General features: G+C 45.2%; 1 protein-coding gene across 3 annotated transcripts in view; it reads right to left on the bottom strand.

Annotated features, from left to right (window-relative positions):
- rptor (regulatory associated protein of MTOR, complex 1) overlaps positions 1 to 16,185 on the bottom strand; it is a 177,767-nt gene that overhangs the window by 60,950 nt on the left and 100,632 nt on the right. For all 3 annotated transcript variants that reach the window (XM_047578359.1, XM_047578358.1, XM_047578356.1), the window contains exons 11-14: positions 9,669 to 9,744; positions 7,293 to 7,394; positions 3,331 to 3,414; positions 1,662 to 1,772 (exon numbers count right to left, since the gene is read on the bottom strand). In XM_047578359.1, coding sequence (XP_047434315.1) covers positions 1,662 to 1,772; positions 3,331 to 3,414; positions 7,293 to 7,394; positions 9,669 to 9,744 — 373 coding nt within the window. The remainder of the gene's footprint in view (positions 1 to 1,661; positions 1,773 to 3,330; positions 3,415 to 7,292; positions 7,395 to 9,668; positions 9,745 to 16,185) is intronic.

Consider the following 16,185-nt stretch of genomic DNA (forward strand, 5'->3'; position numbering starts at 1 on the left):
CTTTTCGGGGTCTGGTGCATGATAAAAATATAACACTAAAACTGAAACATCATGTGATAAGAAGTTATTGATCCCGGAGTATCTGCAGACTACCTGCCAGTACTTAAATAAGTTCCACCTTCACCAAAGTGATGAACACATCGATGCTCTGCAGTCAGACATTAAAATATTTTTATTTTTAGAGGTAACTCGAATCACTTCAGCTATGCTCAAAACTTTCTGACTACAGTCCTTGTCCCAGTTAACACGCAACAGAGAAAATCAGATAACTGACGTGAACATGTTCTCCTCCTCCACACTAGGTGGCGACATGTGTCTTTTCAGTGGGTTAATACCACGTTAATACGACCCGTTTTCAGGTTGACCTAATACGTCACATAATAAACAAGAGTCGTTCAGTCAGTTTCAAACAACAACCACAGTGTTGTCCTGTTATAGTCCTATTAAGGCGTATACATGGCAGAGAAAACCAATCGCATAATCTGGGTGTCTTAATTGGATAAAGAGAACTCCGATTTTAGTCAGAGTAACGTGTTTACATGCACTTATGTTCTCCTGCTAGAGTCCGATTAAGGCAATAATTAGTTTTTTTTTTTACATGCATGTAAACGCACTGAGTCACACTTTATAAAGTATCTATTTTACATGAATATCCTAGAAGTGTGTTTTCCTCTTATTAATTAACACCTCAGCTGCTCAGAAAGCTACGTACGGAAGAGTATTAGGGCCAGACCAAAAAAAAATCAAATAAAAATGAGAGGAGTTTTTTTTTTTCATCATGATGCAAGAATAAAGTTGAAATAAAATATCAAGGAAAAAGTTGAAATTTTGAGAATAAAGTTGAGACCAGCGATACTTTATGCATATAGCCCTGCCAGTACTCCGTGGAGCCTAATTAATAATTAATATAAATTTGTATTGCAATTATTTTTTCCGTTATATTGCTGATATATTATATTGGACTGCTCCATGTCAACAGTGGCCTGGATACCGTCACACACTGTTGCCTTGTCCACTGATGGAGGGACCTAAACTCCAAACAGGCTCAGGAGCGTGTCCCTGTCCACCCATAGAGTCACGAAGCCGGACACAGACGCACTGTGGTCTGGGAAGTCGTACCGAGTCAGGTCTCCGCAAAACACAACCACTACTCATGGCCACTCCCTGTGGAGCGAACACAGTTTATCCATCCTGCCAAGTACGTTCTCACGTTCTCCATGAGTACAGCTGGTACAGCTGGTTTGTATTTTGACTTGGTTCTTGAAATGCATCATGAAAAAAATATCTACTTCCTCTCATTTTTTTTGTTTTATTTCTGATGAGTGGCCCTAACACTCTCCCGTAGCTACCTGATGAGCTCCTAACTCACACCTGAAGTAAATGCAGATGGGTTTTGTTCTTGTTGAGGCTGGACTTGACTGCTTGCTGTCCTTGGTGTTGCTGCCGCTGCTTCAATCACTTCCTGATTTCCCAGGTTATGGTTTAGACCGGGGTGATAATAACCCAACGCATCAAACTAAATTTGCTGCCGAGCACGTCAGTCGTCTCATCACCCTTTCTGTGCCTCTCTCCTCCGAGCTCCGATGGTTTTTTATTCTTCAGACTCACAGCAAACGTGCGGCTCTGAATTTAAAGTTCTTATCACACGTTCAGCTACTTACGCTGTCCACGGCGAGGATTTTAGCCCAAATGAAAACCAGCAGCGGCCGCAGCTCTCTGGCCGAGCTCTGGAGCAGCTTCAACACGTAGGGGAAGATCCCCACGGACAAGGCCTGCAAACACACACACACATAAAGGGGGAGGTTTACAAAGCAGGTTTTGACATTGCAGTTATGTGCCAGGCCGCGCAGCTGAATGTGACGACGGCCAGAACACACCTGAGCTCTGAACACGTCCACCACTGTGACTTTGGACATTTCAGCTGTCACTGAAAGACATGGAGACTGAAATGCTACTAAAGTGGACTATGACTGATGACATGATGAAATCAACGCTTGATATTTTGTTAAAGAAAATAAACTGTAACATTTCATAACAGCTTGATACGATGAACATGAATCTGGTTCTTACACCATCTGAACTGTTCCCATGAGCAATGAATAAAATGATCTCATCTGATGTGAAACACATGTTCACATTCCCCAAAACGTCCACTACTATAATTGATTTTTAGTGAAATAACAACACTGAATGTCTGTGAAGGTTTAGGCGCGACAGTCCTTTAACGACAGCTAAGTATCCAGCAGTTTCTGGTTCTTACAGAAACAAATCAAGCAAGTTTCTGATGGGTTTTCACGCACAGAGTTTCCTATTTAAACCTCAACCACCTCCCACCAGCCTCTTGGAACTGAAGAAGTTACCCGTATGAGCGACGAAACGTCTTCCCCCAAACTCTACAATCAACACCGAATCGATTCAATAAAAGGAGATGACAGCAGCTGTCACAAAAAACTGAAATTTTTTATGAGTTTTAAACAATTACTTTCCGCACCAAGAACTATGGTCTGCGTGAAGAATCCATAACCCCTGGTTTCTCAGCTCGCTACTTTTGATCTATTAAGTATAAAGCTTGTTACGTACTCCGCGAGAAGCAATAAATTTGTTCTCGCTCCTAGGGCTGCGGGAACAAGGAAAGAAAGTTTGTTCTGGCTAGGTCATTTATACTTCACGAGAGACATCCAAGTGCTGAGCTCTGGGGGGAGGAGGCCACATGTGTTACGTGTTCTAAGCACGTTTCTTACTATTCTCAGGTGTCGACCGGTCGTGTCGCACCGTTTATTCAGCATGTTGCCACGCACCCATCTCTACCCAGGAGAGATTATTAGCATCTCCGCTAGCATTCCCGTTTTTCCCCTGTTAACCACACCCACGTCCAATTTGTTGACCAATCACAGAATAGTTGCCAGAGGAACAAAATTTTAATGTAACTAAATGAACTAGTCCTGAATTGATTCAGTAAGAAGAAGATGACCAAGATGTCTCTGCATGTTCAACGTAGCTGGATTCTTGGATTCCCAGTGTTTCTGTTTCTCCTGGAAACTCATCACCTGGTTTTTAGCCCACGTGGAGGCAACAAGCTCAGACAGAACGGATTTATTCCCCCCACGGACAGAAACCAGCACATCAAATGTTTACACGATTGTTAGAAGATCAGATTATTCAGACGTTTACTTCAGCCCCCAAGATCTGACTGAAGCCTCCTTTCTCATCGGCTGAGTCTGATCTGATTGAAGCGCTTTACACGAGGCAGCTTCATTCTGATTATCAGAGGAACACTGGTATCCATGGAAACGCAGCGTCAAATAGCAGCTGAAGCAGAGCAGAACCCACCAGGCTGACGGCCCAGGGTCCCAGGTCCAGAAACCGGCCGAGCAGGTCCAGAGCTCGCAGCCGATGCACCTGACTCAGCAGCACCTGAAAGAGAGCAGAGGTCAAAGGTCAGCCGCAACGCCTCTAAACCCGAGAGGAGGCATCGGATTAAAGGAGGGGGGAGGACAGCGGGGAGGCGGAGGGAAACAGGTGGCTCTGCCATCGCTACAGCCAACAGCCAGGTCGCACCCGCTCGCTGTGTTTGTGTGTGTGTGTGTGTGTGTGTGTGCGTACGAGAGGACGCGCGTGGGCGTTTTGGGTGCGTCCTCTTGGCTGCCGCTTGACGATATCTCACCGAGATGCTGGACGAAGTACCTGAGCGCGTGCGCGCGTGGATACGCCCGGAATCACGACGAAGCAGCTTCTGGCTGAGGGGGAACTATTTTTAAGGATGCATATGGCGCCCGCACGCTAAAAATGTTTATGTGGGTAATTTGTGTAGCATTAAGCGCAGTGCAGCAGGAGAGAGAGCCCCGTGCGAGGGCTGGACGGCGAGCCGTCCCCGTGTGGCTGTCCCACAGTGTGTGTGGGAGCAAAGCATATGGAGGAACCCAGCCTCACACACACACACACATGCACGCACACATACGCAAAGAGGCGACCAACACATAATGTATTATTAGTGTCCTCCGTGACTTCTACCCAGAAGCAGAAGGAGGCCGGGGGAAGACCAGCCCGGAGATGCCCACAGCTCTGGGGAAGAGCGTGGGAACATGGACGCCTGTGTGTGTGTGTGTGTGTGTGTGTGTGTGTCCTGATCCGCCACATAAACAAACAAAAATCCCCATCGCGATTCTTCCTGTCAAACGTGATTTTTCACTCTAATGTAGCAGCAGGAAATAAAATATTCAAAGGAGGAAGGATGCGTGCGTGTCCTAATGTGTGACTCTCGCCGCTCTCCTTTAATGCAGTGAGTAAGCACTTCTCATCATCACGCTGTGTGTGTGTGTGTGTGTGTGTGTGTGTGTGTGTGTGTGTGTGTGTGTGTGATGGCCTGTGTGTACCACCTGTTATCCTATGAAGAACATGTGCACGCTTTAATCACATAAAAAAAAAAGAAAAGTTTAGGAATGTGTCGCCACCACTTGGAGACGATGTAATCCCTTCGCAAAATTCCGTTAATCCTTCCTGGATGAAAGGCTGTTGTCAAGACAACGCAGCTCCCGGAGCACCTCTCCTTCCCGAGCTCAGTTGTTCTCCCTTTATGCTCATTTCATTAAAGGCCATTATTGATGGATTACCCGACCCCGCTCTTAGCGTGTAGCAACCGCGGCCAGATTATAATTCTGCCGTTCAAATCCTAACCCTAACGTACGCCGCTCTTCAAGGTTCATCGCTGTGCAACTGTGCAGCTCGGTGGGGGGGTGGGAGTGGGGGGGGTGGCGGGTGGTCCGCCCGTTAACTTCAGAGAGCACGGAGAAGCCTTGAGATTACTTTGCCTTCGGGGCTGTAAAGCTGCATACTGTTGCGTGATCTTAAAGGCTACCGCCGCTGCTACATCAGAAAACGCACGCACACACGTGCACACCCACACACACACACACACGCGCACACACACCATCCAGTGCTTCCCAATCAGTCTGCCTTTTCCTCGGCTTTTAACGGGGCCCCCGACAGAACTGCTGTATGGACGCGCTGCTGCTGCTGCTGCTCGCGCTGCGCTGAGTCAGCAGGAAATTACTATTCAGCGCGGACAGCTTCGCACCGCTACTACGCTGTGATATAATACAACAACACCACCGCACAACCCCACGGGAGGATGGTGGGAGGAGGAGGAGGAGGAGGAGGAGGAGGAGGAGGAGGAGGAGCATCTGACGGCTGTTGCTCGACAGCCACAAGGTTTTCACCCCAATTTAAACCCCGTCAACAACAACCGAAGCGGCCGCCGGTCACGGAGCTTTGTTATGTGGTCGTAAAGAGGAAAACAATGAGTTTTTGACTTGAATGAACGAGTGTGTGATGAATAAATAAAGGGAGGAAAGAGGAGAGGTAATAGGTGACAGTGCAGAAAGTGCTGCTGCAATATACCCTACGATATTCTTTTGCAGAATAATGGAAATAAAGGGCTTTTGGTGCAACTTGCGTCACTGACGGCTGTCGTTCTTGCACGATATTTGGCAGCTGGACCTGTTTTTCGTGTTTAATTTCGGGGGAAGTTAAAAAGTTCGTTCCGCGCACTTAATCCACGCATTTAAACATACGGTAAGCGAGCACCGCTTAGGTACTTGCTCGAGGAGCCTCAGCTTCTCCACGTAGGAGGGATTAGCAGCAGCAGTGACCGTAACAAACGCTGCACCACAGCTCCGTGTTCTCCCGTACGGTTTAACTAATGGCCGCGATGTGTTCAAGGAACGCACACTCCAAGCTCTCAGTGATCAGCCCGGATGCTCACATTCACTTTCTCTTCATCATTTTTCGCATAAATCAGATTCGTGCCATTAGGAGGAGGATATGTAAAACTAACCAATGGTTTATGCAGATTTCATCCTGTGAGATGGTTTTTGGAAATATTTTGATAGCGGGCGGTGCATTTGTCATCGCTGTTCCGACTTCCAGCAGTGAATTCAGCGGCTCCTCAGACACCGCAGCGCAATTAGTTTAACAGAGTAAAGAGTGCGTGGAGTGGATGTTTGCATTATTACAGAAAAGACTTTCTCTGACCTTCCCTTGAGTCAGAGATGCTGGAAAAAAAAAATTAAATTCCGGTGTGTTATCTTTTACACATGCACCAGTTTCATCTCGTCTCTGGCCCGGTTCAGATTTTTAACGGGCTGGATCTTAAGAGCAGCCGGGGTGAGGAGGGCGTCAAGTGTAGGAACCTCAGACATGCGTCCCTGCTGGGTTCCTCCTTATTGCGGTAGAGAGAAAAGCGTAAAGTTTGAAAAAGTTTTGCAGCCCAGTATGAAGCAGCTGGGACGAGAGCGACCACCCACCAGTCTGGGGTCACGTCGATCTGAGGGTGGAGGGTGGGTTCCTGCCCCGAGGCCGGGGAGGTCAAACGTGTTGGGATGTTGTGAAAGCACCATCACCTCCTCAGCAACCTGCCCGTCCCCCCCCCCACGGGCCTCAGCAACAGACACTGAATGCAGAGCACAGTTCCAGTACCATCGGTCTGCCTGTTGAACCGACACTCATCTCAGCAAGAACGATCACCAAACACCCCTCACACACTTACTCCAGCACACACACAACCATAGCATGTTCACACACCCGTGCCCCCACCGTTATAACCCAGGGACACTCCTCCTCCACGTTTGCCCTCTATGCACCTTATTCTTATTCTTTTTTATTACTGTGTTTTATTTCATTTTTATATATTTATTACCCACACTACCTCTGCAATGATACGAAAACATACAATCCCTGTGTATAATTCTTACTGTTTACACTCGCACTTTAGTAACTTTACTTACACAGCCATGTTTACATCCTCCATGGACATAGTTATTTGTCTATACTTTGTATTGTAGTCATTTGTTCCTTATGAAAGTCTTGTACTTGCGCGTGTACTTTATGAATCTGCTGGTACGACGGTTCCTCCACAGACTGGTTAACCTCGGCCTTAGAGATGTGCTTGAACATCTTGAGGGAGTAGACCCCACTGCTTCGAGCATCTGGTAAATTTGGAGGTTTACCGGCCACGGCCAGGTGTGAGAACACCACGGCTTAGACCCAGAAATCAGCGGAGGGACTACACATCTGCATATCTAGACCGGCTTGGTAGCACCCAGGGATCCCCCTGGAACTGGTGAAATGCGTTTCGCCTTTTGCCACCGTGACCCGACCTCGGACGAGCGAATGATCACGGATGGATGAAAGAGTTTTGTTGTTTTCCTCCAGTTGCTTTAACGATTTAAAAATGTCGACAATGTTGTGGTTGGCTCAGTTCATAGATATATATGTGTGTGTGTGTGTGTGTGTACCTGCAGTACAATCGGGAGCTGTTCAGGAGGGTTTCTGTTCTCCACACCCATCGTTAACCACACCTGAAACGCTGTCAGCTGCTCCGCGAAGAAAGGACTGTGCTGTGGACACAAAACACAGATAAAATATTTATCACCACTGTAAAGAATTCATCGTGCTTACTCATCGCCTCTCACAAACACAAACACACACACACAGATACACGCACACACACACACACGCGCACGTAACGAGGCAGCCTGCAGTGACTAACCCATCATTTCATAAAAGCCCTGCCATAACGAGCTCAGAAGTGACACCGCACTGCAGTAACAACATAAATCCTGATCTGTCATGATCATCTGCCCCCATCTCCTTCTCTCCCTCCGCTCCCGCAGCAGCTCGGCTGATTGATTGGCTGCCGGCCGCCGAGTTTTTGATCACGCCGAGCGTTGAAACTGCAGCGGGGGATTGTGGCGGCGCGGAGAGGAGAGGGGGGGAAATATCAACGCTTCGCAGCTGGATGGCCGAGTTAATTTGTGCATAATCAAAGCGTAATAACACCCTACATACGTAGCATATGCGCGGGTGTGTGTGTGGTGGGGTGCATTGTGGGCAAAGGCCTTACTTAAAGGGGCAGCATGTGTGCTGAGAACAACAGCGACGATGAAAGGGGCTTATTGCTTTCAAACGAGGGTTGCAGTGGAGTAGATTTTGGAGGCGCTTGGATACTGGAGATGTTTAAAATAGCTCCAACGACAAAATAATCCAATAACGTAACAAAGACACATGTAGCTGCTATTTCTGCAAAACGATCACTTCAGGTGCTTTTCTTTATAATAAGATTTTTTACCGTTATTATTTTGTTTTTGTGTGGCACTGATTAAGTGAAGGACTCATTAGAATATTTTTTTGCTTAATTCAGCTGATGGAAACACGCTAAATTAACATCAACCGTCTACTTGCACATTGCCGCCCTGGGCTAATACAAGCGTTTTAATTTTTACATGTTGTAATATCTCATGGGGCTCCAGATGAATGAAACGCCAATCTGAAGTACCGCTGCAGGTTAGAGGGGGGAACATAAACCCATCAGCCGTGGCATAGAGACCGCTGGCAGGTGAAAAGGACAACATCATCTGGTTATAGCGCCACCTGGGAGTGGGTGGGATATGACGGGCAGCGAGCAAATGCTTGGTCTGGATTTCAGAGGTTCAGACAAATGAGCGGAGCATCTTTAACACTGCAGCTCTTGTTAGATGTCCCTGGTCTGCAGCGGTCAGTGTCCATCAAAAGTGATCCAAGGAAGGGAAAGAGGTGAACCGTAGACCAGAGGGTCGTGGATGCATGTGGGAAGTTAAAGGCTGATCTGCGTTGGTCTGGTCCAACAGACGAGCTGCTGTCGCTCAAAATATACTTGAAAAATATATATATTTTTTAAAAAAATGCAGAGTTAGAACTTTAAGACGTTTGGGATTAGGGTTGGTTTTGCTGTTTTCGGTTGAAAAAGGTCCAACGTTTGCAGTGTTTTTAAAAAAAAATAAAAAATCTTAATGGGAACCTAAAATGAAAATATGATTCAGAGGGCAAGGTGGTGGTGAAGAGGACGGTTAATTATCAAGAGCAGAGACTAAGACTAAGAAGAGAAGGTAAATATCTGAAGCGCATCAGACAGGATTTAAGGGCTCTCGAAAGACGGAGCGAGCCAGAGTTCTCCTTTAGTGGACCTCGGGGGCTTAATTACGGTGCCGTTAAGTGTTTTCGGCCCTTGTGCAAGAGAAAGTGGAGGAGGAGTGAGGGTGGGAAACTGCTCCAGGGGGAGCGATGGAGAGGATGCCCACCTCCGATCACCAGGTGGAAGGGACAACAGCTCAGGATAAAGAGCTCTCGGTTTCTCCATCTTCAAACTCACCTGATTAGTTTGTGTAAGGCTGCCGCTCTGGTCCAGACCTAACGCCTGGGTGTCGGCTCTCAGACACAGAGACGCGTCGACCCAGATTACGTCAGCCGCCGCCAGTTTCCGTTCCGCTCAGCGTCTCCATCACAGTCTCCTGCCGCGTCAGTAAATATGACGGTAAACACAGCAGTGCCCGAAATGCGCCGGCCTAGTGGTTTCTGGGACTCTATTTTTATTTGACGCTCGCACTTGAGTTATTGAACCTGGCGTTTTACAACGTCATCCGCTGGGAATGGGGCGTTTGTGAGATTAATAGAGCCGCTGAAGATGCTGGTGCCGGTAAACGAGAGCTGTTTGGTGTCGACAAGCGCGGCCTGATTCCGGATAAAAGGCATCCATCACGGCTCCTTGTCCCCCGAAAACCACGAATGTAGCATCTTTCCACCGATCAAGAGGTTATTCGCTTTTCACACACACACACACAAACGCGCACGCTTACTCTGAAGGCGGTGCCCTCCTCGATGATGGTAGGCAGCTGAGAAAGGCAGATGTCCACGGCCAGGTCCCACGCCTGCCTGTAGAGAGATTAAAATGACATCATATGTTATGAGGAGCGTCCCCAGAAACGGACACTACTACGGCCTGGCCGATGCGCGACGCCGTATCTCAGGATTACGATCTCAACTCAGTTCTCATCAGAATATACATCAAGCTGACTCATTTATTAGAGGTTTAATCACTCCCTGTCCACGAGCAAAACAGAAAAAGAGGCGCGTCATCGCCTGGTTGAGGTTTCCACCCGACCATTTACGTTCATTTCTGTCAGTTCGTGTTTTCCCCCCTCACACACACCCGCCCATACACACCTCTTTGAATTTCCAGCCCGAGGTCCTGCAGAGGGCAGCGAGGAGCCTTTAATCCCCCCTTCTAAACATCAGCTCTTCTCTCATGGCCATCATTTCTAATTCATGGGGTTACGTAACTCACATCAAACCTTTCACAGCTTCTCTATTCTCTATTTCCATCTCTCTCTCTCTCCCCCCCCTCTCTCCGTCCGTCTCTCTTCCTTCCACTTTCCGGCTCCTTTTTCTTGCAGCAAATTGAACTCAGGGCCTCGATGGGGCTTTTTCCTCTCAGTTAACATGAGTTAGGACTCGAGCCGCTCACCCAGTCAGCGCGCAGCGATGTAATGCGACGCTGAACGAGTGACTCTTTCTGCGGCTTAAATGGCTCTTCCTATTAGCCCACGGTGATTTAATAGAGATGTGTGGACTCGCAGAAGCATGTAGCTCAACATGCAAACGCAACAATACGCGGCTAGGGAGCACGGCCGGCTTCCCAGGCTTTCCAATAAATGGAGGAATTTATACACTCAGCCCGAACCTTCAGCGCTCGGGGCAGAAACATTAACAGACACTGCTGCATTATTAAGAGCAGGAGCTGCTTATGCAGCTGCCGCGAGGTCTGATTTGAAGAAGCTGGACCTCGTTCAGTTTGGACGATAAGAACAGATCTGCAGCTTCCAAACAAATGAAGCTTCCATGTTTCATATTTGTAGGACTTAAACATATAAGGTTATTTTTGAACCCTTTAAGACTTAAACATCCACTGCTGGATAAAAAAAAAAAAAAAGTGTGGCTGAACACTGGTAAGTTACGCTTTCTGGAGGAAAAAAGCTGTCATTACGGTAATGATGATGCACCGCTGCTGTCGGCTGCAGGTTGGGGAGCAACGAAAGACCGGAGAGACCAAGGAAGAGAGAGTTGTTTGGAAGAATTTGTTGGTAAAAACAAAGCTAGTTATTCCCTTTAGATGTCACGAAGATCTTCCAGACAAAAGCACAACTTCCCAGTGTTCTGCCACACTAGGAATTTTGTCAACAGCGCAAACCACTGCGAGTTACGGTAATTCAAAATCCGTGAGCTTTGGTTGGAAAAGCCTTAAAAAGACGTTGAAGATTCCCAGAGAAGTTCTTCTGTTTTCTTCTAAGTGGATTTACAGGAAATTATTTGCAAAAGACAACAGCAATGATGATATTCTCGGGAAGTTAGTCTGGATGTAATAATATTTATTTCATTGCACCTCACAGTGTGAAAGTCTAATAATAACCCTCATTAGAAAAACTCCTGTAATGATTGTTTTTGCAAAGGCATCACGTAGGAATAATGCAGCAATGTTTTTCTTTCTGGCACATTTTAAGTTAAAGTTTCTTCTTCAGGAAGGGAAAAGAGAGGCAGGATTCATACATCTAAAGAACCGGACAGGCAGGAAGAAAATGTGAGAGGATGAAGTGAATAAACGGCAGTCACCTAATCCCTAAACCGCTCCCTGGGCCTTTATCCACTAAATGCCGCCTGTGGTCAGTTTGTTGCCACTTGGCAAAAGTATTTCAGCTATTGATAACAGCTGGCACCAGTTTCAATTATTCAGTCCAGTCATTTATTTATATATCATGAATAACAATCCATATTGCCTCAATATGCTTTACAGGTCTTAGATACTGAAACTCCCAGGGAAAGCATTAGTGGAGAGGGTTTGATTGCTAGTAAAAGAAAAGAAAAAAAAAAGAAATAAATAAAAAAGTACTTTATTAAGAGATGTTGCTGCTGAATATATTAACTTCTGCCGTAAGGCTGCTGCTAAGCTCATTTCTAAGTACTAGAGGAAATCGGGCAAAGTTCTCTGTCGCTAATGTAATTTAATGTGATGTTATATAAGCAGATTTTTTGGAGACTGTATTACTTTGTACCTCATTTGTTTCAGCCATTATTGATTTATCCAATTTATTTTTTTCGAATGCAATAACATGTGAGACTGTCATTTTGCGCTATGACGGTTACAGAGTCTATTAAACAGCAGATGGAAGATAGGAAAATGAACGAACAGCTGTTTTCAAGATGGAATTATTATTTATGCATGTTTAATTCATTTTAGTAAAGAAAATGTTACATTTCATCTCTTACAGACTATTTTTTTTTTCTTCTGTTGAGCGTTCAACAAGTGGCATAATCTGAATTGATTTGCGTTGTAGTGTACATTCAATACAGTGTTTCTAGAACCTATGGGATTTGTCTGTTTCCAGTCTGAGGGTTAAACTTAATTTCTCCTTCTTCAATCCAGTCCTCTGCTTCGGGTACCTCTGGGTTTAGCGACTTCCTTTAACGAAAGCGGAAGCCAGGAAGCCTTTCCTGCCCCAAGCAGGAATAAGTGAATAAGTGCATAAATGAGTAAGTACGTAAGTAAGTTAGTTAGTAAATAAATACGTAAGTTAGTAAGTAAGCAAATAAGTACGTACGTAAGTTAGTAAGTAAGTACGTACGTAAGTTAGTACGTAAGTAAATAAGTACGTACGTACGTAAGTAAGTAAATAAGTACGTACGTAAGTAAATAAGTACGTACGTAAGTTAGTAAGTACGTACGTAAGTAAGTAAGTAAGTACGTACATAAGTTAGTAAGTAAGTAAATACGTAAGTTAGTAAGTAAGTATGTACGTAAGTTAGAAAGTAAGTACGTAAGTTAGTAAGTAATTAAGTACTACGTAAGTTAGTAAGTACGTACGTAAGTAAGTACGTAAATAAATAAGTAAGTACGTAAGTATCCATCCATTCATCCATCCATCCATCCAGCCTTATTGACAAACCTAATATAATGAGATATTTCTTTTGATAAATGAAGACCTTAAAAATGAATTTTACTGTATTGATTCTTCACAGACAAATTTTCTCTCTTCATCCAGCCCTGGGAAAAGTTCGGAGCTTGCTTAAGGCACCTCACACATGGGCACAGAGGAACTTGAGACCCTGCGGCCCTGAAACTACTTCTCGAATCACTACCCCCTCAATGTTCCCTGTAATGATTGTACCCATGCCCACAAAACCACAAAGCAGCCTTCTAACAACCTGAGCCGTGTGGCCATACACAAATCAACTAACCTGGTCCGCACGCACAGACACAACCAGACCTGGAATAATCATCTCCGAGTGCAATATGCTTCCTGTAATTAAAAAATAAGGTAGAAAATGATATTTATCAGGTTTCGTAACCTCAAGTACTGGGATTGGAGTCTGAGTGAAAACATTGGCAGCTAACGTCTGTTCGTGCTGGTGTTTATGTAATTGAGCTGCGTGGAAACAAGCAGGCAGAGCAGGCTAATCATCGAGGACGCGCTCGCAGCGAGGAGGCTGCTGCACTCCTAGAGATGACAGCGCTAACTTGGACGCGGCCACCGTCGAATACGAATGAGCAACTCATCACCAGCGCCCGTCTGCGTGTTGTGTGTGAGGTGGTTGTAAGATGGGGTGGGGGTGGAGGGTGGGGGGGCATCCGACAGCAGAGCAGTGTAAAGGACCAGTTGGTGGCTGACTAGGCTCTTTTTTTTTTTTTTTTCTCCCCCCTCGTATCCTGCAGAGTGTGGTGCAGCGACGCACAGTCACGAGCGCACACATAAAATAGAAGCACACTCCCACATTGTAACTGCCCACGAGGGAGTAATCAGCCTTGGGTTTATCCGCTCTCCCTTATTCTGCTCCATTTGAATAACAATTGCTGTTTGCGTTTGGGCACCGACATCCATCAACGAGGCCCCAAATTGCTTAATTCCCCCCTTCTCCATCCTCCTTCCGCGCTCATCCAGACCTTTATTTTTCTACTTGCCTTTCATCTACGACACTTGTATTTTTTATCGTCCTCTCAGTGTTGTTCCTGGCACTCCTGAAGCACCTCTCCGTCGTTACTCTGTCCTGCTTTAATACTGCATGCGCCGCGGCGAAAACAAAGTGCAACTCCCAATTTCTTGGGCCGTAAACCGCGCGATGCACCCGCTATCTAAAATAATGGGCCTGTACGAGCGAGGAAGAGATACCACCGCTCGCCGAAGGAGCGAGGAGATGCATTCTTTACAATAACATAGATGTTACACAACAAGTTTCTCCTTGAGGCAAAGATAGAGCATTTTTTTATTTATTTATTTTTTTTCATCCAGCCTGATAATGAGTGGGAGGGATGGAGGGAGGCATTTGTACGAGAAGAGGAACGATAGATGGCGGGAGAAGTGTTTGTGTAACTGCAGGGAGATGGGAGATGAGATGTGGCTTCCGACACAGTGTGAGGGAGCAAACAACGAGTCAATGGGCAAAGACGGGGCTGCTCAGCACCTCTGTGTGTGCAGAGCAATGAGAAAATACACGGAGGACAAATCAGCAGAACGGTGCAAGTCGCAAAACACTGCAGCAAGCGTGTGTTGTGTAATCTTGTTTCTTTGTGCGTCGTTTTAACTGAAATCTGCTTTTAATATCCTCAGAGAACACGTGTTACAGTATAGCTGAACCGTGATGTTTCAAACAAAGAGGTGACACCGACCACGGATGCTGTTTTTTTTAGACAGTTACCGTTTTTTTTTTGTTTTTTTTTTTTTACAGTAGTCTGGACATGTTACTGCTGAGCTGCTTCCACTCAAAAGGTGGATTTAAAGGGGACATGAAACACATGTAACATACACCAACATAGTACCAGTGTGTACATGCAGTGCTAAACACAATGCCGAAACAGAACATGATAAAAAAAATCAGTTGGTTTAAAGAAAATCTGCTTTTAAAATGATCCGTTTTGGATCGTACTCGCCGCCATCTTTATTTTACGCCACTCTCTACGTCATCAGACGAGGCAGAAAGGGAGATTTTTCTCTCAACTAAACCAGAGACCCATTTTTTGCCGAGGATGTAGGAGATTCAGCGGCTCTGGACAGAGATGGCGGCGAGGAGAGCAGGTAAATGTAAAAATGTAAAAAAAAATGGAGAGAATGTAAAAAACTAGCCCCGTGCGAATAAGGCTTTAAATTTTTCATCAGCTTATGAATGAAACGAGCCTGTTTCAGTTAAATTGTTGTTTTAAATAAATTGCCTGCTCACATTTTTTTTTGGTCTCTTGCTCCCATTTCTTCCTTTTGCCTTTTGAAGCTCTTGCTTCGAACCTACTTAAGATCCAACAGTGCAAAATGCAAATTCCACTTCAAGACTCTTCCTTTACAGCGCAGCTAGAACAGATGGTGGTGTCAGCGGTGAATGATGGAAATGAACAGGTTTCTCCTCCCAGTCTTTAACTTTAAAAAACTCATGTTAACATGCAGGAGCAATGCAGGACTCCCTTTAATTCGTCTTATAATCTGCTCCTCTCTAAATTATCATAACTACGTTTAGTGCGTCATGTCCCCTTCAAGGGCCGGCTTAATCAGTGGAAAAAAGTGAGTCAAATGGAAAGAGAGTGGATTCTGATTGTGAATACACGCTCGCTTTCCTGGTCGTTGGGTACATTACTTAATACACATCCCTTCTGATGTAACGGTCCTGGTCGCGGTATTAAATATCTGTTTTCAAAATAACTGAAAAGGACACAATGTCCCCCAGTACTTTAATTGGGCCTTGATGCTCATAGACTGTATAAAGACTCATTGTCCATATCGCTACAGTCTGCGTCTCGGCTGCATTGACTCAATGAGATAAAGATGGTGCCGCTCTCAGTCAGACTGAGGCTCATTTACGGCCTCGACTGCAGCGGCTGATGTCTCATAATCGGTCCGATATAGTTTTACACATCTCAGTTAATCCAAATAATGTTGCGGCAGTGTTGTGGTGAAAGTTTAAAAAAAAGTTGTTTTTTTTTTAATCATATTTTCTGATAATGACATAATGAAACAGTTGCCTTGGTCTGATAATTTAAAGTATAATCTAATAATGTGTTCTATATTAAAATCAGCCTAGTGCTATTTATAAATACACATTATTATCATTATAGACCTAACATTTCGAACGCAGAATTGACAATGTCACTGAAGGTTATTGCCAAAACCTAAAGCTGAAAGTCCCCACTGATTAAACATGATGCTAAGCTAATCACACACCAAATCCTGCAGAGCTGTTAAAAAGTTTTCCTTTAAGCTCTGTAAACTTTCCAGCACTGGCAACTACTATGGATATCTCACGGTTACAAAACTGTTTTTTTTTTCTCATTACCTTAAAAAT

This window comes from Mugil cephalus, chromosome 2 (genome assembly GCF_022458985.1).
Source record: "Mugil cephalus isolate CIBA_MC_2020 chromosome 2, CIBA_Mcephalus_1.1, whole genome shotgun sequence".
In the NCBI taxonomy this organism is placed as follows: Eukaryota; Metazoa; Chordata; class Actinopteri; order Mugiliformes; family Mugilidae; genus Mugil; species Mugil cephalus.